Raw genomic sequence first — 25,402 nt, 5'->3', positions numbered from 1 at the left:
AGAGTGATGATTACCTAATGTCACAGTGATTGAGATAGTGCTTTCAGCAGTAAGCAGTTCCTAAAACTTTACATGAAAATAAAAGCAAAACTCTGCTATTTTTGTGGTGACTTGAGAACAAATTTAAAATAATGGTAAAAAGAATAATAGAAAAGCAAGATGTATGAGGAGCTGAAGAGTGGGGGGAGGTACATTTCTGATAGGTTGGGGGGTGGGGTAAAGGAAGCCAGAGTTAATTTGAGGATGCACTGGAAAATAAATGAGCTTGTGGATTTAATTCAAAATCATCCAAGCAGAGTCTTTTGCATGAAAGAAGCCAGTGATCAGGCTCAGTTTACTTGAAACATCAACAATGACTGCATCCTGCTGTTTCAGAGTTTGTGCTGATAGATGCTCATCGTCTTTGACACTGCACTGGCAGTTGTATGTTGCCTGTACCGTAACCACATTTTCACTACGTGCCTCTTCTGGTTTTAAGAAGTTCTCACAAAATCCAGGTTCAGAAGTCCAATTTCTTAGAAACATATTTTTCAGCAAGTAAAATCTCATCTTCTAGTCCCTGGTTTATAAACATACTATTAAATTTTTGGCTCTTTTAGTTGACCTACAGGCTAGTGAAGAACAAAAGGCGGATGGTTGACATGTACCAAACAAACACAGCATACAGGTTCTCATGCTAGAACTGATTTTGAATGTGTGTCTCTGGGTCAATTGCTAAATGCTCCTGCCTAGCAGACACTAATTACTGTACAAAACAGGGACAATAATGCAAAGACCTGTGTGAGATCTACAAAAGAATTGGGTAATATTCTTTGCAGTAATAGAATATAGTATCTTGATGAGGAGTTCCTTCATTACTTTACAAATTCATTTTTTGTTGAAGGTTGATTTGTTTCAGACTACTGTATTTTGCTAAACAACTTGGTCATGCACAATCTTTCCCAGTTCCCTTCTTCAAAAAGTCTGTGAAAAACTTTGTGTAAATGCACATTAGGAACGTTCGACATGAAATTTTTTTCACTACAGATTTTTACTAGACTTGATTTTACAGTGGTTTTTCATGCATAAATTCCTTGCAAATGCAAGCAAATGGAGATAAAATTTTAGTTGAGACAATAAAGTTTGTAGAATGTATTTTTTTTTCATTTTTGTAATAAAAAAGGGCGTTGTTAACATTCTCTTGAAAGACACTTGTAACAACTGTATTGTTTGAGAGTTTCAAAACTTGTCAAAATGAAACCATTTACCACTGGAATTTTGAGCAGTACCTTTTCTCAAAAAGCAGTTTCCACAGTATGTGGAATATCAAGTTTATCATCCAAGTCGCTGATACTATACTATATTTTAAAATGCAAACTTTAAAAATAGATTTGGGATAGAGTATTCTCTGCCTGTTTTATATTCAGAACCTTCTAAACTGTAGGACTATCTAAAACTGTTCAAGTTACCCCATACAGGGAGGAGATCTGAAAAGCAAAAAGGGATGAGGTGAGCTGGATGAAATGGAAATTATTGGATGGCCTTAAGGATAGGATTACTTATGCCAGCTATAATAATAGACAACTCCTCCACAGAACTATTACACAGGTTATGCCATAGAGATCTGGGTTTGTATTAACAAAAGTGTCTCGTTCACCAAAACCCTTTTTGAATAACACAACTTATTTGTGGCATATGTGCATTTTAAAAGATGGCTGATTGATATGATCTTAGAAAGTAATAATTAACAGATTATTCCATCTCAGTGTGAGTGACAAATGAGAGCACGTTTCATGCACATTTTTATTGATTAGCAGATTAGAGAGTTTTGCTTCTTTTTTTATTTTTTCCTTTTTTTTTTTTTAATTGTAAAATTACTTCAGTGAAGAATTCCAAACCAGACTGTAAATGACTCAAAGATATTGCCAAGCGAAGTCTGTTTTTAGTGGTATGTGTAGAAACAAGTCGGGCTTGCAGTTCCCAGTGGGACAGAGTGTGGGAGTCTGCCACCCTTACTCATGTTGAGTAATACCTTATTACACAAGTAATCCTGTCAAAATGAACAGAGTTGTCTTTTTAAAGGTACTAGTTATTCAGTGTGCATAAATAATGAATTACTTTGGGGCCAAAATGGAATGGAGACAGTCAGGAGTGTTAACTGGCACCTCTTGGCTTGGGCTGTGTGTAAGGAGAGATTGTAGCTTCAATAAACCTGGGAGTATGAACTGTTTTATTAGTGCTAAATGTGATCAGAGATGAGGCAGATGCATTGCTGACATTTTGGATAAGCTTGTGTTTATGCATCTCTACATGTGTGTGTGTGTATGCTTATACATCAGTTGTATGTAGTATTGCTGCTGTCTGTAATCATAATTATTTCCTGTGGAAAAGCAGTCTGCAGATTTCCAGCGTGTACCGTAATTAGAGGGAAATATCCCTGTAGATCAGAAGGAGAGTCAGATTGAATTCCACTGAAGTTCCTGGGACTAGTTTAGCATATAACATTTGGTTTGGACTTGGGCTGTGTTAAAGACCCCTCTATGCTGCTGCTGATCTGCTCCTCTTTTCCTTGTGCATCTCTTCAGAAGGCAGCTCTGTGCCCGTCTCCAGTGTCCAGGACCGACTGATTTAAACTCTACCCATGAGAAAGACTTAGTTTATGGCTGCCAGAGAAACTCAAGAGGTGAATATTTTCATGCCGATTCAGAAACTGGCTATGCGACTCCAGTCAGGCGCTGTCACGCCTGGTTATGGTGAGAAAACAACAATGCCTCTCTTGATAAGGGAAGGAAAGAAAGTCTTGCACAGTCAAAATTTTGACATAACAATTTAAATCATCTCTCTACATCCTGTGGACTTGGAGCTGTCAAAAAGGCAAAGCCTGTGTTTGAATGGAAAAGCTTTTTATTTCTTTAAAAAGTGTACCAACTATAATTATCCATAACTATGCAGGCCTGTTTTAATGCTGTTTTATAATTACAGGTCTTAAAGCTAGATTATACAAAGTCATTTATAAATAGTCGGAACAGAGGGACTTTGGGAGTTTTTAACCTGTGGATTGCTGTGGGTTGTGGCAGCTGATGAGATTTTGCCTGTGTATATATATGGGGTGAGCTATGTAATGATTGATGAATCCCTTAATTAACTCCCAACAAGTTAAGATTTATGGCCTCATATCTTCTTCTCCTGACACATCTGTGTTTGTCACTTTTGAAGACAGGGATAAGCCACTTCTCCAGAAGCTTTTGTGGGTATCTGAAATGTTTCTGAGGTATTTTGCCTAATGTAACAAGATTAGAGTTTTATGACATAAAATTTATGAAATTTTATGGCATGAACAATCGCATTGGGAGGGATGCTGATTGTGTGCTAGAGGGCACTATCTGCTTGAATACTGGATACCACTTTAGTTTTATTTTGGGTATACAATCATGTATGAAATGAACCAAAACCAATGAACAAATGGAAATGTAGTGGAGGACACTTAAATGAGTTTCTGTTAAAAATAATAACAATAAAAAAAAGAGAACTGTGAAAAGACACTGAATTCAAGGGAAAAAACAAACAAGCAAAATAGTCTTATTTAGTAGCCTGAAATTATTTGGATGGAACCAATACTTTTAGATGGCATGAGGAAACAATTCATGTGAAGGTAGTGTAATTGTTATTCTCTCCAGTGGGAAAATCCAGCCATGCTGAAGTCAGTCCAAAAACACTGAGATCAATAGACACTGGGTATCAGTTTAAGCCTACAAAGAGTCTGTTATAAATTGAAGGAGAGTAAAGAAATACGTGGAGAAACTATTGTAACATGAATCACATAAAATATTTGTTAGATAAGAGTGAGTTAGAAGAGTAAGATTTTCCTTCCCTGAAAAAAAACCCAACATTTTTGCTACCAGGAAAAGCATTTGTTTAATGAAAATTTAACAAAAGGCTTGGTTTTTTACTGCAATTTCTGCATGTTAAGAAGCCTCTCTGAAAACAGAAATAAGAGTCTCTTTACAGGAAAGAGTGTCGTATTTGAATTCATCGCCAGAACTAAATCTTCAGTTCTATCCTAACCGCTGATGAAAATCAAGTGTGGGGATACATTTCACAATTCCAATGTGTCTGTACAGTGGGCTGGGTACTGCCCAGAACTTTGCAGATTTAGGTTGTCTAAAAAATGACTCCTTAGCTATTTTTATTCAGTAAGAAATTATTAATGACAGTTCAAAGTGCAACTCTTCTTGCAAGTCTTAAATTGCAACAGTTTTCATCTGCAGCGACACCCTTTTACATTCACACTCTGATCCACTGTATTGCTCCTTTTCTGAGTTATATCTTGGGGTTTTGTTGGGGTTTTTTTAATCATATCCATAAGATCATGTTCGAGGAAACTGTTGTTTCCTCTTCCATTGTAAATCTTCTTTCAGAGTGGTGTAAATGAAAACTCTTCTGAGTTTAAACTAGTTTGGGGAACAGATCTTGAAGTCATGTAAGTTGTAAACTGTGGTGTTATCACTGAGGGTAAATTCAGGATATTTGCAGTCCTTTGTTAAGATGGGATAATACCAGTACTTCATTAGACAAATCTGTGTAAAAGAGCTCAGTTTCAGATAATTTGTTTACTCAGAACTTATCTGTTTCCCTTTCCTTGTTGTTTAGAATGGGAACTCACATCTTAGATACGAAATTAGTGAAGACCCTGTATTAGCTCAGTAGGTAATGAAGATAAATGAAAAAAACAGAATTCAAGGATACATGGTGTGGGAGCATTTCAGATTCAGAAAATGGACCAATAAACCTGTAGAAATAATGAAAGACTATCTGTGAACAAATTTCCCATGTATCATGTTTTCTACTTGTGAACCTGTCAGAGATTTGATAGTTACTGTCCTTTTGGAAGACATTTGCAGAAGTAGATACGGATTTATAATTTATTTATTTAAATCTTCCAATCTCTTGTGCAAATTTCACAGATATTCACAGGCAGGAAGAAATTCCTGTGAAACTCTGAGGTTTGTCTAACTCATGTTGACTATGGATAGAGTGCATCCATTTCTTTGAGTGTCCCAGTCACTTGAAAGACTAATGCATATTAGAGCCTCAATTTTGCTGCCTTAGCCATTTTAGCAAGTTGTTAGCCTCCCAAGATGGTGATAGCACATGGCTTGTAATTTAAACTGCATCTTCTAGAAACAAAGGAAAAAGTTTCTTCTCTTTCTTAGTATCACTTTAGTTTGACCTACAAACCAACCTATAGGTTTTTGGTTTAGATCAGAAGCATGATAATCTGTGTTATTCTGAGTGCATGGAGGTGGACACCTCTATTGCCTTCCTTGTCTGTGTTTATAAATTCCCTGCAGAAAATGATTTCATCCCTGTTGGGTACAGTGACAAGCTGAAGATGATGATCTGCAGCTTTCTAGCTAAACCACAGTAGATAAAACTGTGTATTTACTTATAAAGTTAACAGAAGAGCTTTATTTCTGTGTGATAGTCAAACTCTCCTTGTGAAGCAATGTGGCAGAATCTGGGTTAACATCAATAGGAGTTTTTAACACAGTTTGAGTATATAGTGTATAACCCAAGTCATCCATACAAAGCAAGGCATCCTCTCTCTATAATTTATTGCCAGAGTGAATTGCAGTGGAGGCTTTTGTAGATGGTTTGCAATATTTTCAGTCACTTATTGAATATAAATGTTCTAAAGTATAGAACATTACTGTGGAATAATTGACTAATGATTTTGTGTCTCTGCCCTTTTGTTTGCCAAAATTGAGACAACTGCTTAGTGCTGATTTTCAGAAAGAGAGATTTTGTAAAAACCCTGACTTCTATTAAGGCAGTGTTGAAATGAGTAACCAAAAAACTTAAAATCAATAGAAAATATGTATCTCGGTGAGGTACAATCCAGAATATGAATAATTCACATTAACTTCAGAAGGGAGTTGTATGGTTTCTGCAGAAGAAGAGCTTGAGATCTGTCACGTCAAACATAGCTGTAAAATGCTGAATTCAGTGGGCTAGTAAAAAACTGATCTCTGTCTTTATGCATATGCTTTGCTGCAGACACGTAGGTGGGAAAGCCTAGAAGACAGAATTCAGGTAGGATGTATGAAGTGTTAGTCTGTTGGACTAAGTCAAACATTAATAGAAAATACAGATTGCTTCTCTAAGCACAGGCAATAGGTGGTGTTCAGAACAGGCAGTGTGCAGCTGAGTGTAGGTTCTGGTAGGGATTTTTTGTCTGAGTTTTTGGTGGTGGTGGAGGGTTTTTTTGGTTGGGTTTTTTTTTTTAATATAATCTAACTTGGCTTGGGAGGCAAAGCTCAAAATGAGATCATTAGAAACAAAATAAGTCCTAACAAAGGGCTGTTTAAAGTCGCTGTTTGTTTTCAGACCCAGTTGACTGCTGCTAAGAACCATTCCGTGCTCAATATGCCAAATCGTATGGACATGCTCCACCTCACAGCAGCCCCACGCATGGTTCAAGAGGCTGCTGGGCTTTTGAAATGCAGTCCTTTAACTGTGAGGTGGAAAATCAAAATGGGGTAATTAGAATCATAAATAAGAGATTTTTGAGGAGGAGCATTATTCCTTCAGCCCATTTTTCCAACTTTTCCGTACAATAGTCTTCAGTTTTCTTGTTCGTAACTTTTTTTTTTCTATGAAGCATTTCTCTAGCTTGCTTTCTTTTCTTCTTTTAACTGTGGCTGTAGGATTTCTTATTTCTCATTCCACTCTTTCTTACAGATGCCCCTTCTTAGCACAGGGATGCATTATGCCATCCATGCACATACCCTGATTGTCATGAACAGTGCTGCTGTAATCAATTCCAGAAGTCATCTGCATTTTAGTACTTCACTGTACCCCTCTATTTTGAAGACCAAACTGAAGAATTCTGGGTTCAAATTGTCCTATAAGATTTTCAGTAGTGCTTAGTTTGGATGAAACCTAGATTTTCCAATAAAGCTGCTTTCAGTCTTTTTTAAAATTGAAGATATACACATTGCTGTAAGAACGGTGTTATCAGGCAGTCTAAAAAAATTCAGAATATGGGCCTGAATTTTAAGTCAAGGTTTGTGTGTGATTTTCATAGTGTGTGCTCTGTGTATCTTCCTTGTGTATCCTTTTTTATATATAAATGTAAATTACATTTACATGTATTTAAGACATAGGTAAGAAGATTTGATAGAAAATCTTCATTCAGTTAGTATACCCCTGAATTTGTGTTCTCAAAAAGCATAGATTATTAATGCTCAAACGTTTAGTTGCTTAACTATACCAGATCTGCAAACCTGGAAAGATTCTTACAACATGACTATAACACTCTGTTATTCACATGGGTGAAGTTTTATAAACACAGACAGTTTGGCTTGCTAGCAAGTTGCTTTATTGTATTGTATTTTATTTTACTTTATTTTTTTTATCAGTTATGGTTGATAATGACATGCAGATGATTATTCCTTAAAAGCTAAGTTGACAATAGCATGTATCGGGAGACATTCTATCTTCTTACAGTCTCTTGCAAATGCAAAACCAGATGGGTATTTTTTTAAAGGAATTGCATTTCATTATGCAGTCTTAGGTGAATTTTCATGTTTAAGAAGCCAGAATACAAGAGAGTGCTATATTAGTGTATTATTCTCACAACAAACAAGCCACTGTTCTGTTGCTACCTGCTTGGCCATTGTTCCCAATTGTGTATGCTTTGCAGTGGTATTTGGATGGTTTCCTGCTCTCTGCCAGCACAAAAAAGGCATTTCTGTTACAATGGCCCCTAACCACACAATGACGGCATTAAGGATTTATTTGGAGGTTTCATTATTTTCTCCTCTTTTGTTCCTTCCAGGATGTCTTCCAAGCGACCAGCCTCTCCGTATGGGGAAGCAGATGGAGAGGTAGCCATGGTGACAAGCAGACAGAAAGTGGGAGAAGAGGAGAGTGACGGGCTCCCAGCCTTTCACCTTCCCTTGCATGTGAGTTTTCCCAACAAGCCTCACTCTGAGGAATTTCAGCCAGTTTCTCTGCTGACGCAAGAGAACTGTGGCCATAGGACTCCCACTTCTCAGCACAACACAATGGTAGGTTTGCTAATGGTCTATTGTGCTTACATCCATTCTTTGAATTCTGCCTCTGCAGTAGTTTGGCATCCAGATCTGTACTTTACGGAGTATACAATGCACAGTTACACGTACAGAACACGCTACAATACTGTGAAAGCCTTGACCTAGCTGGACTGCCTTTACCCTCCACTACAAATGCTAAATCACTTGCAGTGCAGACTTCTGCTCACCTTTGCCTGATGGCATTTAGGGCGCTAAAATTTGTTAGCTACAGTGATGTGAATTTGAAGTGTATGTGTTCAGCAAACAGTAAATGGTTTTGGAACACTCTAAGTGAGAGTCACGTTTGGCATGGTGTCTGAAATATCACCCCAATGCCAAGTTTATGCAGTAGTAAAGCACGGGAGTCTGTATAAAGGGTAAAAAAAAAACCTTTGAATTTTGATGGTTTTAAAAATTCACATCTGTTGTGTAATTCACATGCCACAGATACATAAAAGAAAATTTGCTGTACTTATGGAATTAAGTCAGCATACTACTTTTGCACTTAAGAATTTCCACCTTTTTGTGCACTCTACAAATGACACTGAACACTTAATTCCTTACATTTAGCAGCTCACTGAAAGTCCAGAACCGGCTGTATCTAGAAGGAGACAAAAAGAACAAAAAAAAGCCATGCCGTGTTCCTCACTAGTATCGTAGTGTCACTATTGTAACGTGGGCCCTTCAGGGGAAGTCCTGTGATACATTTTTAGAAAGGTTGAAAGGTGCAGGGGAAGGCACTGAAGCCCCAGGACTGAGGCACCTCGACAAAGCTGCCTGTTGTGAACACGCTTGCACAGCTCTTGCCTGTTTACAGATTGACTGTAACTTTTCTCTTAGTCCCCCACTTTGACAAGGACACTGACAATTTCACTTTAAGTGAAGATAATGAATGGACCTGCATATTTGAAGGCTTTTAAAAAGGCATTGCAAAATAGGTGATAGTGTATTCTCATAAAAGCCTGCAACAGCTCCATAGTGGTATTTAAGCCCTTACAGCTCATTATGCATATGTAATAAGCCCTAAGTAAAAAGCCTTAGGGATTATTATTTCTCATAGGACCAAGTCACTGGATATTCACTGAAGCTGCTCTCCTAGACAAAATAACTCACTGATTCTGATCCATTTTTCTTCCTTTTTTGGGCTAATGCTTAAGTTCAAACAGTGGTTTGGAATATTTAATTTTACTTTGTGTTATTGCAACTTTGCATGAAGAAAGAACAGCATTGGAGAAATTACTCATGGGCAGACATGTCATTATCTTTTTTGAGCTTGTTTACTTCTCATCCTTTATCTTATGTTTTATGGAGATGGAATTCATTAATATACAGTTCCAGCCAATGGAATGTTAGGGTCTGTAACTGGTCTATGAGCTTTGCAGTATTTTGGCCTATTTTAAGAGAGTGTGTTGAAGATAAGAAGTAGTTTCTGACAACATTTAAGTAATAGATAAAATTGTGATGGTACCAGTAGTGTAGAATCAGACCCTAATGAAATAAAAACTTACTGTTTTCTAAGGAGCCCGGCAGAAGTATTTTAACTACACCTCACTGAAACACTTAGCTGCCCTTTAATTGATTTTAACTAACTTTTTTATTCATTTAAAGTTTTTAAGACCAAGAAGTTTAGCTGAGCATCTAGTGTGACTTCCTGCTATGAAGGCTGTATTTAATGTGATGTCAAAACAGTGTGTTCTGATTCTTTGTAATACAAGATACTGAATCGTGTGTTTTAGACAGTTTTGCAGTAGCAGCAACATACTGTAGGCTTATCTGAGGCACTTTTTGGGGAGTTATAAGGGACTACTTTTGTCTTCATAAATATTTAAGTAAATTGCCAGTTTGTATGAATGCGACGTATTGGCAATATCTCTCTTTTAGTGAGGAGTGTCTTGTAAAAATCATCACCCAGGTAGATCAGAAAGGATGTAACCTATATGTCTCCAGAAAGAAGGAAGTGATCAGTGTAAATAGGATATACATAAAATATACATAATCACACCCTCTACTGTTGTTGTAGTATGTAGTTATAAGAAGGAAGTAACTGAATAACCTCTGGATGGCTTCAATTTGTGTGATTAGCAGTTATAAAAATCATTCCCAAAGGGTATTCACTTCGTTAGCATTGCAGAGGTCATTTTTTTACTGTTTGAATTGACATTGTGTATTTTTATAGTCTCTGGGCAGCAAATCCAGGTGTATGCACATGTGCACACACCACCACAGAGTGCAGTCCAATACAGTTTTATTGATAAAGCTCCAGCAGCGTCCTTCACACTTCATAATAGCTTGTCAGCTGCACTGCTGCACCTTCTGACTGAGCCGGCAAGTGACTATGGAGTTCTCATTTTGCAGCCACATGCTGTCTTTGGCAGTGTCCACCTTTACAGATCTTTCCAGTGTCACATGAGAAGGTTTCAGAGGTACAGGCAGTCTGAAATCGTGTAGTGCATCGCTCTGCTGCACCTGTCTGAACTTTACTGCTTTGTGCACGATTGTCAGCTAAGACTCTTCTCCAAAGGGATTCTTAGATAGTCATGGTATAGATCCAGAGAGGTCTTGCTCTGTTAGCTACATGTACAACACCCGTTTGGTTTAGGGAACAACCTCAGCAGAAGAAAGCCCCAGCCAAGGGGTTTGGGAAGGGTATGGAATTACAAAGCTTTGTCATGTCTTTATTCCTCTTGTCACCAAAGCCATCCCTGCTGCCTCATATTCTGACTCTCAGCAATGGGTCATGAAGGGACAGCTGGGAAAAGAATTTCAACCTTTGGAATCAATTGGTTGGCCTCACTTTTCTAGGTGCTAATTGATCCTCTGTTTCATAGGTTACTTCCAGCTGTGCTTCCTTTTACAAGTCCTGCCAGCTTGGAACATCCCAGGATCCTTAAGGTACAGGGCTGATTGCACCACAGTTACAACCAAATGGTTTACCCAACTTGGACTTTTGAAAATTGACCCTGTTGCATTTTACCAATTTGCAACAACTGCCAACTTAGAGAGACATCTCAGAATACTGAGTAAATGTTTATAAAGGGAGGACAAACTTCCTAGAGAGAAATCTTACAACCTAACCAAAATTTGCAAAAAATCTGCAAGGCCCATATCCCCATCAAGATGAACAGGGTATTTCTGAGGATGCTGGAACTGCAGCCAGAGAGAGGTTAGTGTAGTGGGCACAAACTGAAACACAGGAGAGTCCCTCTGAACATCAGGAAATGCTTTTATTGTAGGGGTGACTGAGCGTAAGAACAGGTTGTCCAGGGAGGTTATGGGTCTCCCCCCTTAGAGATATTCAAATACCATCTGAACGTGGTCCAGGGCACCTGACTCTCGGTGGCTCTGCTTGAGCTGGGGGATTGGACCAGATGTACTCTGGAGATCCCTACCAGCCTCAACAACAAGGCAATTCTATCCCAGACTGTCTTCCTCTTGATAGAAGGAACCGCATACTTATTGTAAGTAGGAAAACTCTTATGCTGATAAGAAAAGAAATTTATCAGACTTAAACCAAAGGCTCAGTACAAAATACAAGACAAATCATTTGACCTAGAATATATCTGAGAGTCCCCTTAGGATGTTCATAGCAGGCCATAAGCTTAGTGGGGAAACACTTGAGGATTACAGTATCAATCAGTAGCTCTTTTGAAGAAAACTGTTAAGGCTACAGTATTTGGATGGCATGGGTTAGCTCATCTAAGTTACTAACGTTTATTTATTTCTCTTTGTTTGCCTTACTGTTTTGCTTGTGCCACCTCTCAAGACTACTGATCTCACCAGTGGTGTCTATGTGCTAACTTCTGAAAATAAGTGATGTCAAGGCTAAAAGTACTGATTAAAGTATGCCACGGGCACAGTATGCTCAAATCCCACCATTCTTTTTAACTATAGAATATCAATAAAATGCCGGATAAGATTTAAAAAAGCAAAAACAAAAAAAAGGAAGTATTGATCCAAAGATCAAACTGTTATGGTGTAATTTTGCCACTGTCCAGTTGTTACAAGCTGTGTGACTCCACTGTTAGCCCACGTTTGTCCTGCACTTTCAGTGGGATTTAGAATTAATTTTCTGCAGTGCTTAAAATTGGTAGGAAATATTACCCTGGCCTTGTTGCTTCACACTAAAAGAAGTTGTGTTTCTGTGGTGAGTGAAGTTAGTCCTCCATTACTTGGGAATAATTTTAAGAAAGTTTAGTCATATTAAGAATAGTGATATTACTGGTCAAAGAGCTTCCTGACATACTGCTTCATGCTTTTCCTCCACTTGTCCAAAATAAGAGGGTCTTTAATGCTGAATTTGAATTCTCTTATCACATCTATCCTGGCCTGTGCTTCACCTGTTGGTCTGGAGTTTGTCAGCATATGAATAGTAATGGATCAGAACAACAAGCGGCTGGAGCACTTAGCTACTATTCAGAACTTCCGAAGAGAATGGAAATCTGAATGCATGTAGCTTTTTAAAAAGTCAAATAGGACTCTAATTATACTGAGCTAAAGAATACCTATTAAAAAAAAAACACAGTGGTTTTAGAGAAATTTTAATTTCCAGTGTACCTTTGTGCATCAAGCTTAGGATAAGTTATTGTGATGATACAATGGATAGTGTTGTGAACACCAGTGCCGTTACTGTGCCAGCTCTAATAATGAGAATTTCATTGTTTGGGGAGAGCAGTCTCCTACACTCTAGACAAAAGTGTAATTACTTTTGAACGATGTGGAATGTGCTCAGTTTAATAGCACGGAGAATAGATTCACAAAGATTCAGATAAAGCTAGCTTGGAAGCCATATGTGCAATGTGGCAGTATGAAATTGTTAGCAGGCACCATAATTACAACACACACACACACTCACACACACACAATTTCACAGTTTAAACTATAAACTGTTGTTTTTCCAAGAGTTAGACAGGCTTATCTGAACAAGACTAGTTCAATTAAAACAAAGCAGAAACGGTGGTAAGTTTGCATTTGTCTGATGTTCTTTCCTTCGTCTCTTAAGGGTAAATTGATATTTATAAGATGATGAAATTGCATTGTTACAAACATTGCATTATAAATGTCATCACAAAAGTAGCAGTTGAAAGCAGTTTCCACAGCTCTAATTTCAGGCTTGTGTCAGAGTTTGATCTTTACACTTGCACCATTTCAGAGAATCACTCTGTGGGCTATTAGGAAAGGGAACAAATAAAAAAGAATCAGTCAGGACCCATCAAACAGATGTACAAGTTGCCTACTTCACTGTTTAGTCCAGAGCCTAGAAAACTTTCTGCAGTCCTTGAGAACCTGTTGTGGTGGAGCCAGAAAAAGGTTTGATAACTCACATATCTGCGGAGAAGTTATCTTCCGTTTTAAGTTGTGATAACAACCTGTCCTCCTTGTCATGATCTGTATTCTCACAGCTCTCCAATCCTGTCCCATCTATGTAAGTCATGCCTATAGTACTTAGCAATTATTTGCAAACTACTTGATGTGCAGGTCCTGTACATCGCACATAAACAAACAAAAAGGTGTTTTCATTCTTCAGGTGAGGCAATGATAAAAACCATAGTGCAATTCAGGAGCAGGATGCTAGTTTGTGGAAGTTCCCTTGGTTTATTCGACCACTCTCGACACAGTGAGTTTTGGTTACTTTTGGCCATGGAGAACCAGAGTGGATGTATCATTCCAGCTGAAGTCAATAGGCAGAAAGACTGGATGAAGTTTGAGGTGACCTGTTGGCACTATGATCAGATGCTGAAAGGTCCGAAGGTTGGTTAGGGGACAATAAATAAGTAATGCAGTGGAAAAACATTGTTTTGTATTTGGGTTTTTTTTTGTTTTGTTTTGTTTTTTATTTCCTCAAGCAGGAGAGTTAGAACTATGTTTAAACCAATGAATTAACAAATCAAGTCCAGACTTACAATATATAAATTGCCTGGAATACAGGGTGCAGATGACTAGTTTTTAAAGGCCATGAAGAGAAGTGGAAACAGCAGTTGTTTGTTTTTGCTGAAGATCATCTTACTGTGAAGCAGTCACGTTTTTAATGGATTCATTTGAATGCAGTTAAGCAGAAAATAATCAACAGAAAAGTAAACACCTTTGTTTTATGGAAGTGCTGGGAACTGTATGTATCCATTGTTAGCAAGTGATTATGTGCCTAGGAATCAATTCATTGACTTCATACTGGAAAATATCTTCATTTAAGCTTCTTGCATAAATACTGGTAAAATCTAATTCAAGTGAATAGCAGAAAAATTCCACAGAAAAAAGAGATAGGTAGAACAATAAGGCCCATAGTCAGTAGAAATATTCAAACCAGATGGTCTTTCTTATGATGAGGAAAAAAGAACTATTAAGTGCCCTATCAAAAAACTTTGTAAGCCATAAAACTAGAAAACTTGGTCATCTTTCTAAGCAAAGTAATTTGCCTTAGGACTTCCACAGTGGACACAGGGGTTTCATTCCAAATGAAACCGGTAGGTAAAGTAAGTACCGGTAGGTAAGACTTCAGTAAGTCGCTCAGTTTGGGCTTACACACACTTTTTGAGGTAATTTCACTGAAGACTGTACATTTTTACTGAAAAAAAGTGCATTGGCATGAACTCTGCCAGGTCAGCCTAGTGCTATGAACAGGTTTTGTGGCTCGGGAGTGCAGCAGCGTGCCCACAGCAGGACATTGCAGCCAGAACCCAGAAGATCAGGGCAAGAATGTCTGCCAGAGGGAGGCAGGAGATACCACAGATTTGAAACAAAATTTTGAAGCTACCAATTTGAGGAGCACTGATGAAGACTAAGGTGTGGAGTAAGCGTCTTTAGGACTGCAAGACCAGCTTATAGCAATGATGTAAAGAGACTACATTTAAGTGTTCCTACTTCTTGATAGAGCTTTTGCTTTCGACAGTCAGTCCCTAGGTGTGACATAACATAGGTAGGATCTATGGTATCTCCATTCTGTCGGAACTCAAACAGTAGCTGTAGACTTTATATGGTTTCAGCAGTCAAGATCCATCACCTGTGGCACTCTGCCCAAATTTATTCTGAAATGCTGCCCTTTCTTTGGTGATAATGAATTTTTACAGTGTTGTAGTAAGACTGAAACTCTGCTGCCAGTTAAATGCCCAGTTCTTCGTTGTCCTGGAAAGAGAAGGCCACAAAAATGTAGTTTAAGTTTTCATGCTTTCCCTTTCAAAGAGTGATTTTATCTTCTTTGGCCACTGTTGAGAAGTTTTTGGCCTTGGGCTGTCAGTGTAACTATCATCAGAATAGAGAGCAGCATACCAGGCTTTCATACTCTTATATGACACGTGCCTCAAGGCATGGCTTGTGGGAATCAAAGTTTATTACGTTTTGCTTCTTATGTAGCACAAAATTCTACTTTTGCACACCACCTTGACTCATTTTTGCTTCAGTAGTTGCTCATTCATATTAGAACTTCCAGAACGGTTTCCCCATGTGCTTTCTCTTTGCTCCACACACTTTCCATATCCACATTACTTCCTCTGAGCAGCTGATGTGGCTTTCTCCTTTTTTTTCACTGCAGGTGAGAGTTTTTCTCTATTTCCAGCCTCATAGGAGCCAATATTACTCTATCATTTTCTTTCAGCCTGCAGTTGTCCTCTGAAAACCTTTTTCTGCCTTACCCATTTTCTTCCTCTGCTTGTAGTCATATTTAACTTAGTCATTTTTATTATTTAATCCATTCTAAAGCCTTTTAGTAAATAGCTCATATGAAGACATTGCACAGTAAAAATAAGTATTGCACTATTTGCTTGGACAGAATGTCAATAAACCAGGGGGATGGTTGTTTTTTGATATGCAGCTCTACTTTCAGTAGAGATATACCAAAACTGAAATGCATTGTGAAGTATTGGTCATGGTTTCTTGAATTCCAGGGTTGCAAGGAATCTCTGTGGTTATCAGCTCTGGCTCCTAGAAGTGCCAGAACCTTTTGCTACTCTCAATATTCACAGTCATGTTTTACAGTTTCCTCTCTCAGTGTCAGATGTTTCTGTCCATGGTTAGGATGTTACCCACTACAGTGACAATTTGAAGCATTTCTTAATTTTCTGCCCCTTAAATGGATGAGTGAAATGCTCCATCATGTTTTTTGTGTTGTCTCTTTAAGTATGTTTTCTTAGGACATATAACATTCAGTTGGATTAGACTGTGCGAAGGCCAGTTTGCTTTCCCTTAATTTTTCTTGCCACTGCTAATGCTTTTGCAGATTCACCAAAAGTAATGATGGTTGGAGTGGTAATGAAAATGCAGCTTCAGGCCATTGCTAGCATTTAAAGTGTCATGTCATGCAGTCCTGTTTTTTTCCTTTCATGTAGCTAACTGCTTCCTCTTGTCTTGAGTATATCAGTGAAATATCACCTCCTTCTCCAATGTAGTGAAAGGGGTTATTAATTTTCTCTAGAGATTCATGGCTGGAGAGGGACCTGTGGCAAGACAGATTTCAGTATGTGTTTGTTTAAGAATGGGAATCTGCCAAGGTGTGTCAACTCCTAAGACATATTCAGAGACCTCCCTACAAGAGGAGGTTGATGTGCTGCAATGTTTCTGAACCAGCCAGTGTTCCAAAGTGTTTAAAGACAATGAAACGGAGGAAACAAACTTTCTTAAAGGAGTCCTTTATGTCCGGGGTAGCAAGCTTGTCTGAATAGTTTGGCCAGCCTCATTTCCAGATTCCCTTTAACACTCTTAAGTTCTTTGTTTCTTTTTCCGGTTTAGGTGCAGTTGTGTGACCAGATAAGGTATTTTTGTTGAAGTAGACTCAGTGAATCCCATGAATTTAGCATCACTAGATAAACTAATGGAAGTAACTGAGTGGAGTTCTGCCCAGTTTAACTAAGGATAGCTTTTGCCAGAGCAGTGTAAACAAGACTGTCATTATACATGGAAATAGTCTGCTTTAGCATCCTTTTTTTTTTTTGCTTTGAAAACTGAATCCACCCCAAGGAAAAAAAAGAGCTATAAAGATTAACTTTTTGTAGTTTGTACAGGCAGCAGGCAAATTATATAGATTGTCTGAAACATAGACCAATAAAATCTAAGATCAGACTGTTATTATCTTTATTTATATTGTACCCAGAGCATGATTTATTTTTATAGAGACAGAAAAAAGAAACATTCCTGCCCCAGAATGCTTAGCTTATGACCCTGTTCCTGCAAAATAATCTGGTTGATTGGAACCTAATGCTGATGGTAGCAAGAGGGAGGGAAGGAGAGGTCACTGACTATAACTCCTTCTGCACATAGCTTTTTGTAGGATTGGAGTTCGATGACAGAAAATAAGAAATATTATAGCAAAAAGGTAAAATCCTTCTGACATTTCAAATTTGAATTACTGCAGTAGATTGTATGTGTATCTCTACACTAAGTCATGTCAGAAGTGGAAGCTTGCATTGCTTATTAATATTGCTAGCCAGAAATAATACAGAATACCTGAGCTTCACACTCTCTTCTATGCTGATTTTCAGATTGAATTTAAAGTGTGTGTTTCATCTCTGTAGCTGTAAGTGAAACTTCCCTCTTTCCTGTTCTTTTCATTTTAAACTACTGCAGTCATAATCAGTAGAGTTGCTCAGGTTTGGATTTGTCTGTGTTTAAAGGCACAGCATTTGCTGAGGATCTGTGGGTCTCCAGAAAACAACGTACACAAATGCAGAGCTTACTGGATTTAGGACTCTGTTAGGAACGAGTTAGTTTCTTGTATAATTTTCAGTTAAATTCACGGGGGGTTTTTTTGGTATATGACAGCAGTCTCAATAGTAAATTTCTGTAGATTATAGGAGTCTTAGTGCAGTAGAAGGATATTTTGGCTTTCTCTCATAAGGAAAGGAAGTTATTTCTCCTCCTAGAAGGAAGTGGTCACTAACACGTAATGCAGTGTCATGTCAATCATAATGTCATTTTCGGGGTGAAGATTCAAGAGTGAAGTCTGATCAGACTAAATGTTTACAAAATATATGTCCAGAGGTAAGCTAGTAAATTTAGGTTTAACTTCATGGTTAATGAAAGTAAATAGGGAATAGTGGAGCGTGATACATTTTGTCCTAAGATACCTTCTAAGTAGGTCAGGGAACTCACACCCTAGAAGTGCCTATTTTTCTTCATAGGTTACAGCTGGAGCTTAGGGTGTTAAGCTCAGCTGTTGATCCCAATAGTTTATAAATCTGTAGTTAGATAACTTCAGCTAAAAAAGCCTTGAGTGAGAGGTAATTGCCTGGCCAGAGCATTTGCTTGTTTTTAAATAAGAGTTTGCTATGTAGTGCTTAGCTCTTTTGGGAATATAAAGCATTCTGCATCTCAGAGCTCAAACCACTCAACTCACTTGAGTTTGTGTCCTGCATCTGACTGATGATAGAGTGTGAGTCCATGGTATATTCTTTATTTTTATAAATATAAAATCTGCAAATAACCTTCTTTCCCCCCCCCCAAATTCTTAAATTTATATTGTCTTGACACAGACAGTAACGCTCGCAGAGTCTGAGGGAGAGCAGATTGATCATTCACGATAGTTACATGTATAAGACTTGTTTAAATTATCTTTAGACCAATTTGGTAAGTTCAGTAGGAAAACAATTTTCAGAATTTTATATATCTACAAGCAGAATTGAAAATAGGGTGATTCAGTTCTGCAGAGAATACATCTGTGGCAGATGATGTACTTTTCCTGTTTGCTTGCGGCCAGTGTAAACTTAGCTTTTGGGCAGTGACCATAGCTTCAGTTTTGAAGCTGTCAACATGAGTATTGGGTAACATATTGACACAGGGCCACAGTGAATTCCTGAGTTTTCCATGTGAATAAGCTAATTTGACTGAAATACTTACTTTTATATTTAGGACCTATATCTTTATATTGCTCTGTAAAATATCGCAAGGAGTTGTTGGACTTGTAATTTCATAAATATTAACAAAAATGGCAAGTTTTCAGTTTACTGGGTGAAATAAGACTGTATTTCCAGCTTCCCAGTTGTTGATTTATCATTTGCAATTCACTTCTGTTGTCTGTGGCTGTGTTAGTACAACAGAAACTGTACTTGTCCCTCATCCATGACGGTCTATGATCTATGAGTGTTTCCAGACTCATGGAGGTTCTTGAATGCAATACAGGGAGATTGGGTTCAGTTCACTGAATTTTAGGCACAAAAGTAAGGTGTTTGGGCTGTCTTCATAGTTTATGGAAAAAGATATCTGCTCTGCTAGAGCAGCCTTTTCAATCTCACAATAAGCATCTAAGACAAGAAAGATGAATTACCTTCTGAAAGTGCTTGTCTGTTGACTATAGAGGGAGCCTTGATGACTAGTTTAGACTAGATGTCTAATTTGGGGCTAAAATTAGGTGAGAGTAATCCCATTCACAGTACATGGAGTTAAAGAAATAACACACATTACTGCACAAATATTCTCTCGTATATTTGTAGAAGTAACCATGTTCGAGTTCATCCCTTTTTTTGGGGGGGAGGGAGTGTGTGAATATTCTATCATCAGACTTGTTTTTTAACCAGTATTGACAGCATTTGGTGGGGTTTTAAGAATTGGATATTCCCTAAAAGTAAATATTCTGTTGTATATCTATCAGCAGTGTTAAGTTCAAGTAATAAATAATGTGTTGGTTAGCAACATGAACTGGAGAACTGGAGTAATGCAAAACACCTTTAAAAGGCTATTTTGAGAAGACTCCCTTGATACTGAAAAATGACATCGAATCCAGGGGGTTTTCCCATTTAAAATGTAGGTAATCCTCAAATGGTACTAGAAACTTCAGTGCTTAATAAAGCATCCGTCTGTCTTGCTATCAGCTGAAATGAACATCAGATTTTATTATTAAATTTAATTAATAATGGAGAATGTATCTGTAACCTTTTGTGTCTGAAAGATTTGATTAAGTCTTGCTTGGTCATTTTTGCAAGTCCAAAGGCTTAGTAGATAGACCTAGCAATGTATTAGTTAAGAAACTGTAGCTAAATTCCAGTCTTATTCTGTAGAAACCTGTCTGTTGTGTGTGTTTTAATTCTACTTATGTCCTCCTCTGTGTTTAATCCAGAAAGTGGGTATATACATGTGCACAGTTTCACGTTTTGGCACCGTATTTGGTATATTGTGTGCTGTGACTTGTATCATGCCTGCAGGCCATAGGAAAACGACACAAATTAAATGTGAAATAGAGAGGAGACATAATTTAAAACTTGCATGTTCTAGAGATGCAGTATGGCATATGAGAGTTGCAACATATTGCACAAAATTCACCCTATTTCCCCAACAAGAAGACCATGTTTTCAGCTGTGCAGGCTGCTGGAGACACAGGCAGCTTTCTTTGCTGTTCGCTCGGAATAGCTGTCACTGCATTTTATTTGAGGCAGTATCGTGACCACCGCTACACATGCTCTGTCTTCTTTTCGTTCCTGTCTAACTGCACAGGTCAGTGTTCTGCTCTACCCTCTTCTGTGATTCTGTAATTATATTTATTTTACATAGACATGCGAGTTCCCTTTTCCCTTTTACATATGTTGTTTTGCTTCATGCTGAGAAAACTCCACAGCCTGACAGGGCGCTTTTTTTTTTTCCCTTTTTTTCCCTTTTTTTTTTTTAAGCACTCCAAATTCTATCCAGCTTTAAACTCTTATGTTTATAACCCTGAATATCTCTAAAATGTCTTTACCTAAAACACTTTATGGTTTTATTACCAGGTTTATGCCAGTAATAATATTCACATCAGCTTTCTTAGGGATAATCTTTAAGCAGAACCTAGCAAGAAAGGCTTTGAAAACTATCATTCCCAAGAACGCAAATCTCGGAACATGAAACATCGGTTTAATCGCCCTCTCTGACAACTTAACACGACAGATTGAAAAATACAAGCCGATATGGAAGTGGGATCAATGGATTATCAAAGTCCTAAACATCTTTTCTTGTGGGGGGGGGGAGGCGGGGAGCTTTGGGGTCCATTGGCATGCGTAAAACACGAAGTTTGCATAGCTTACCGCAGATCCGATGCTGTCTGACTGGCAGGGAAGTTGAGAGGGAGAGAGAGAGATTTACATGAGGGAACTCAGGGGGCTTTGTCACGGCAATTGTATAAAGTGATATACAGTGCAAATCGACTCGAGCATGTCCCTGGATAGCAGGCGGTTTACAGCCTCTTCGAGCAGAGATTACTGCTTTATCTTGTCATACTAAATTAACGTGGCAGCACACTGTTAAACAGTGGTGACCTCTTCATCTGTGGAAATTGCTGCCTAGAGGAGAGATGGTATTTAAGACTCTCTCTCTCTCTCTCTCTCTCTCTCTCTCTCTCTCTCTCTTTCTCCCCTCCCCACTTTTTCTCCCTCTCCCCCTCCCTTCCTCCCTCCCTCTCTCTATCTTGTCTTTTTTTTTTTCCTGTAGGGCCCTGAGGCATTTTTGGGTTAGGTTGTAACATTAAAGACAAAAAGAAAGAAAGAAGGGGGGAAGGGAGAGGCTTTTAACATCAAGGTGACAACAGCTATGTGTTAATTGGGCCTTTGTTGTTTGATTAATAGCCACTTTGGTGTAGAATATTAAGACAGTTGTTTGGACAACTTTCTAAAAATGACATGTCCTTTCAGTAAACTGGGATTAAGCGATGTTCTCTGGTCTGCACATTTTAACTCCTTATTGTTATTGCATTTAGTCCTAAGCTTACTGTTCTTCAGGAGTGAGCATGCCATCCAGGTCTGGCACTGTCCTCAGCTGGCATGAGTTGCCTGAGTTCTCTCCAGTGGCACTCCAGTGAGCTGCTCTCACTGGTGCTGGTATTACTGAGGTCAAGGTGATGAAGATACCTCTGCAATGCATTTGGGCTCTTGTGTTAGGCTGTATCAGCGGATTACATTGGTTTCATTGGGCTGATAGTGTGATATAGAAGAACGGGAAAATTAAATCTCATCTTCCTGTCTTTTTCAAAAAACTGAGGTGATGAAGGAGAGAATACATCTATGCTTTAGACCACGTTTTCTGTTCTTGACTTTTCTGTTTACTATGCAGTGATTCACTGAGGGTCCAATCCAAAGCTCTTTGAAGTCAATTTAAAGACTGCTTTGTCTTTAATAGGCTTTGGATCAAGGCCCACATGACCTTAGGCAAATTATTGCAAATCAGTGTTATGAAGGGCTTGGAAATTTGCAAGCATACATGTCCAAAGTACTAATTTTTGCTATGCTTTCTGTCAGCAGTTGGGAAGCCAGGTGAAGCCAGGTTGGCCAGCCCAGCTTTGGAAGTACCCATATGTGCTGAAAATGGCAACATTATGCCTACATGTTTGGGTAAAGGAGGCCTTCCCTACCTCTTCCTCTGATGAATGATTTAGTGTTTAACAGGTTCTTTTCCTATGTTGTTGGGGTTGCCAGTTGACAAGAGAAAATGCTTTTACTTCAGAAACTCAGCACTGACTCTGGGATGCCATAGGACTTTTACTACTTTGCTCATATGAAGAAGGTTGTAGAAATTTAATGATATAAGATCAAAGAGGACTTGAAGATCATCTAGCTCAGATTTTTCCTTGCTATAGACAATTATTCCTTACTGTGAATTTCTTGAGCTGCCACCTACACACAGATTCATGCAAAATTCTGTGCGTTTTGTATTGTACATTTTGTATGTAACATTTTCAGAGGCAAGCTTTTATTCACTTCTCTGGGATGCCAGCACAGCTTATTTTTGCAGCAGAATATTTGCCATTTGAGATGCACTGTATCTGTGAACACTGATGTTATCATTTTCTTTGGATGAATTTTGAAGGCCATTGAGCTGAGCATGTATACTAGAGATACAGAAAGGACTGACTTCCCAATTTATTATTTGTAGAAATCAATGCATTTGATAATTTATGTACAGCTTACAGAGGCCACCTAAGTGGCTCATGAATCGATCAGCAGCCAGCAAAAATGAAAGCTAATGAGCTCATTTCAATAGCAAGTTGCTCATTAGCAGGTAGGCTCACTGATCTTTCAGGTTTTCCAGTTCAAAGTCACATGCTCTTTCCATGTTCTTGGAAGGAGTAGTTTCCTTGCAAAGAACAAAACAGAAAAAAGAAAATGTGACAAGGTTTCGAAAGTTTTCTCGTTGCTTTTACATTATACGTTTACAGTAAATGCTTGATACTGGGCTAGAGAGGCAGCCACCTTGGTCTAGGTCTGTGCCCATCACTGTAGTGCCAACAACGTTCAGCCACTGAAATTGAATTTATTAGTGAATTTGCAAGTTGTAGGGGAAGAAGAGTATGGAGGCCTCTTCTGTGCTTCTCTGTAGAAATCTACACATTCCCAGCACAACATTTGAGCCCAGCTTTTCTCCAGCTCAGAAGTCAGGATGTGGGATGCTAGTGGCTAGACAGGGCTTTCCCCTGTTCCCAGTCAACACTATGACCCATCCTGTTAGTCAGCACCAGGTGTATGTCCTCCCCTCTCCTAGTAACAAACATTTGATGCCTTTTTTCAAACACTTTGGTGCTTCCAGTAGGATTTTTGCGGGGTGTACACAAAAGCTAGCTTGTTTGGCTCAGTTGTTATCCTTCTTGGTAGAGATGCCAAGAGCTGAAGAAACATGGGAATTAACCTACCCCTCGGAAGTACTATAAGGGTCAGTGCTGAGAGGTATTGTAGATTTTATGTCCTAAGGCTTGTAAACTTTGTAAACCTGAGAGCAGGGAACTCTTTTTAGCTTTGTGCGTTAATAGAGTATGTTGTTGTCCAGTGCTACCATTGATTTTTTTTCCTTTAAGTAAAGAAGCAAATTCATTATTAATCTGTTTGAAAGTAAATGCACTGCTGTATTTACCAAACCTTTGATAGCAAGTTCTTGAATCCTTATGTTATTTGTATATGTAAGTATGTATGTAAAAATATGTAGGTGTATATATACAAACATATTTCAGCTATCTCCTATAGACATGAGGAATACACCACTCCTAATCAGGCTGGAAAAAAACAGATTCTCGACAGAGTTGCCTGAGGCCCCTGCAAAAGAGGGACTCTCGAAACATATTTTTAAAATATTTTTAAAAAAGACAGATTTTCCAAATCTCAGGAATAGATTTTCAACTGCCTGATTTGGCTTGAAATGAGTTGGCTGAATCAGTTTCTTTTTCTTTTAAGTAAGTCTCTAAAGCTTTGATGAATCTGGCTCATTGTTTAGCACTTATCTCATGAGTAAAGCTTGAGAGGTTTGGCTTGAAACTTAGCAAATCACATCTTTGGAAAATGGCCCAAGCCTATTGATTTATCTGAAAAAAAAAATAAAAAATCCAAAGCAAAACACAACTAAAAAACCCTGATCCAGCTTAGTGAGTAAGTCCCTTACAGATCTATAGAGCCCCTACTGAATGAGCCCATCTATTTCTCACCGTATGTGAGCCCTGCACTTCATGGAACTGTAGGGCTGAGAGGGATCAGGAGAGGTCATCCAGTCCCAGCTTCAATCCAGGGATCAGCTGTACAAATGTCATTTCTTTCAGATAATAGTCTAACTTCTTGAAGTTACTCAGTGATGGAGACTTAGAACTTACCAGTCTGTCTGTGCCAGGGTATTTCTGTCTCTAACATTAGAAAGTTTTTCCTACTGTGTGATCTTTTCTGTGTCAGTTTTGTCTCTCTAATTCTTATCCTAGCCACTGCAGCAAAAGGATATGTGCTCCTTTCTACAGCAAATTTTTTTGTATTTGAAGGGTGCTATCACATCCCCTCGTCTCAAACTTTTCTTTCGGTGCATGGAGTTCTTGTCTTCATATTTTTCTAAAATTTTTTACTGTTTTGTTGTTTCTCTGGAACTACTTAGAGTGGAATCATTCACATTTTAACAGCTGTGTCTTCTACATTACAACTGATGCCTTTCCATTAATGATGATGCATACTCTGGGTAGCTCAGTCACCATTTCATAGATGGTGCTGTCTCGTTTTGTTCAATTAACTTGTAGTTAAGTCCTTTCTGATGGAAGGAAGGCTTTGTGTGCCACTCCACTTTGCTTAGGTAACTGGCAGAAGACAAGTTTTGGGACTGCTTAGCTTTGCTGAGCTCTGACTACGTAGCTGTGGAATAGCAAAATGGATTATAGTGTCTCCTGCGTAGCCAAAGAATTGCCAGTGAAGTCTTGACGACAGAATCTCTTCTTACAGGGAGGAGGAAGCAGAAACAGTGAGTTTCCAAGACAAGGAGCTGGCAGGGAGGAAATCTTTTCAATTTGAGGCATTTGATCCGGAAATCAGTGGGAAAAAATAAACATCGAACCTCACGATATCAATTATCTGAGTCACTTTTAAAAAGTACTCAGCCCTCTGAACATAATTATTTTCATATGTACAAGATAAAGTATGCAAAAGATTTAA

At 38.3% G+C, this 25,402-nt stretch overlaps 1 protein-coding gene across 17 annotated transcripts in view; it reads left to right on the top strand.

Annotated features, from left to right (window-relative positions):
- Positions 1–25,402, top strand: part of SOX5 (SRY-box 5) — a 641,934-nt gene that overhangs the window by 375,007 nt on the left and 241,525 nt on the right. For 14 of the 17 annotated variants that reach the window (XM_027680806.1, XM_027680807.1, XM_027680811.1 and 11 more), the window contains one exon: positions 7,820–8,051. In XM_027680806.1, coding sequence (XP_027536607.1) covers positions 7,821–8,051 — 231 coding nt within the window. In that variant the 5' untranslated portion in view covers position 7,820. The remainder of the gene's footprint in view (positions 1–7,819; positions 8,052–25,402) is intronic. The other 3 variants (XM_027680816.1, XM_027680815.1, XM_027680817.1) reach the window with 1 other exon arrangement.

Source organism: Neopelma chrysocephalum, unplaced genomic scaffold (genome assembly GCF_003984885.1).
Source record: "Neopelma chrysocephalum unplaced genomic scaffold, ASM398488v2 Primary Assembly neopelma1_59, whole genome shotgun sequence".
In the NCBI taxonomy this organism is placed as follows: Eukaryota; Metazoa; Chordata; class Aves; order Passeriformes; family Pipridae; genus Neopelma; species Neopelma chrysocephalum.
This window is presented reverse-complemented; position numbering and strand designations above follow the sequence as displayed.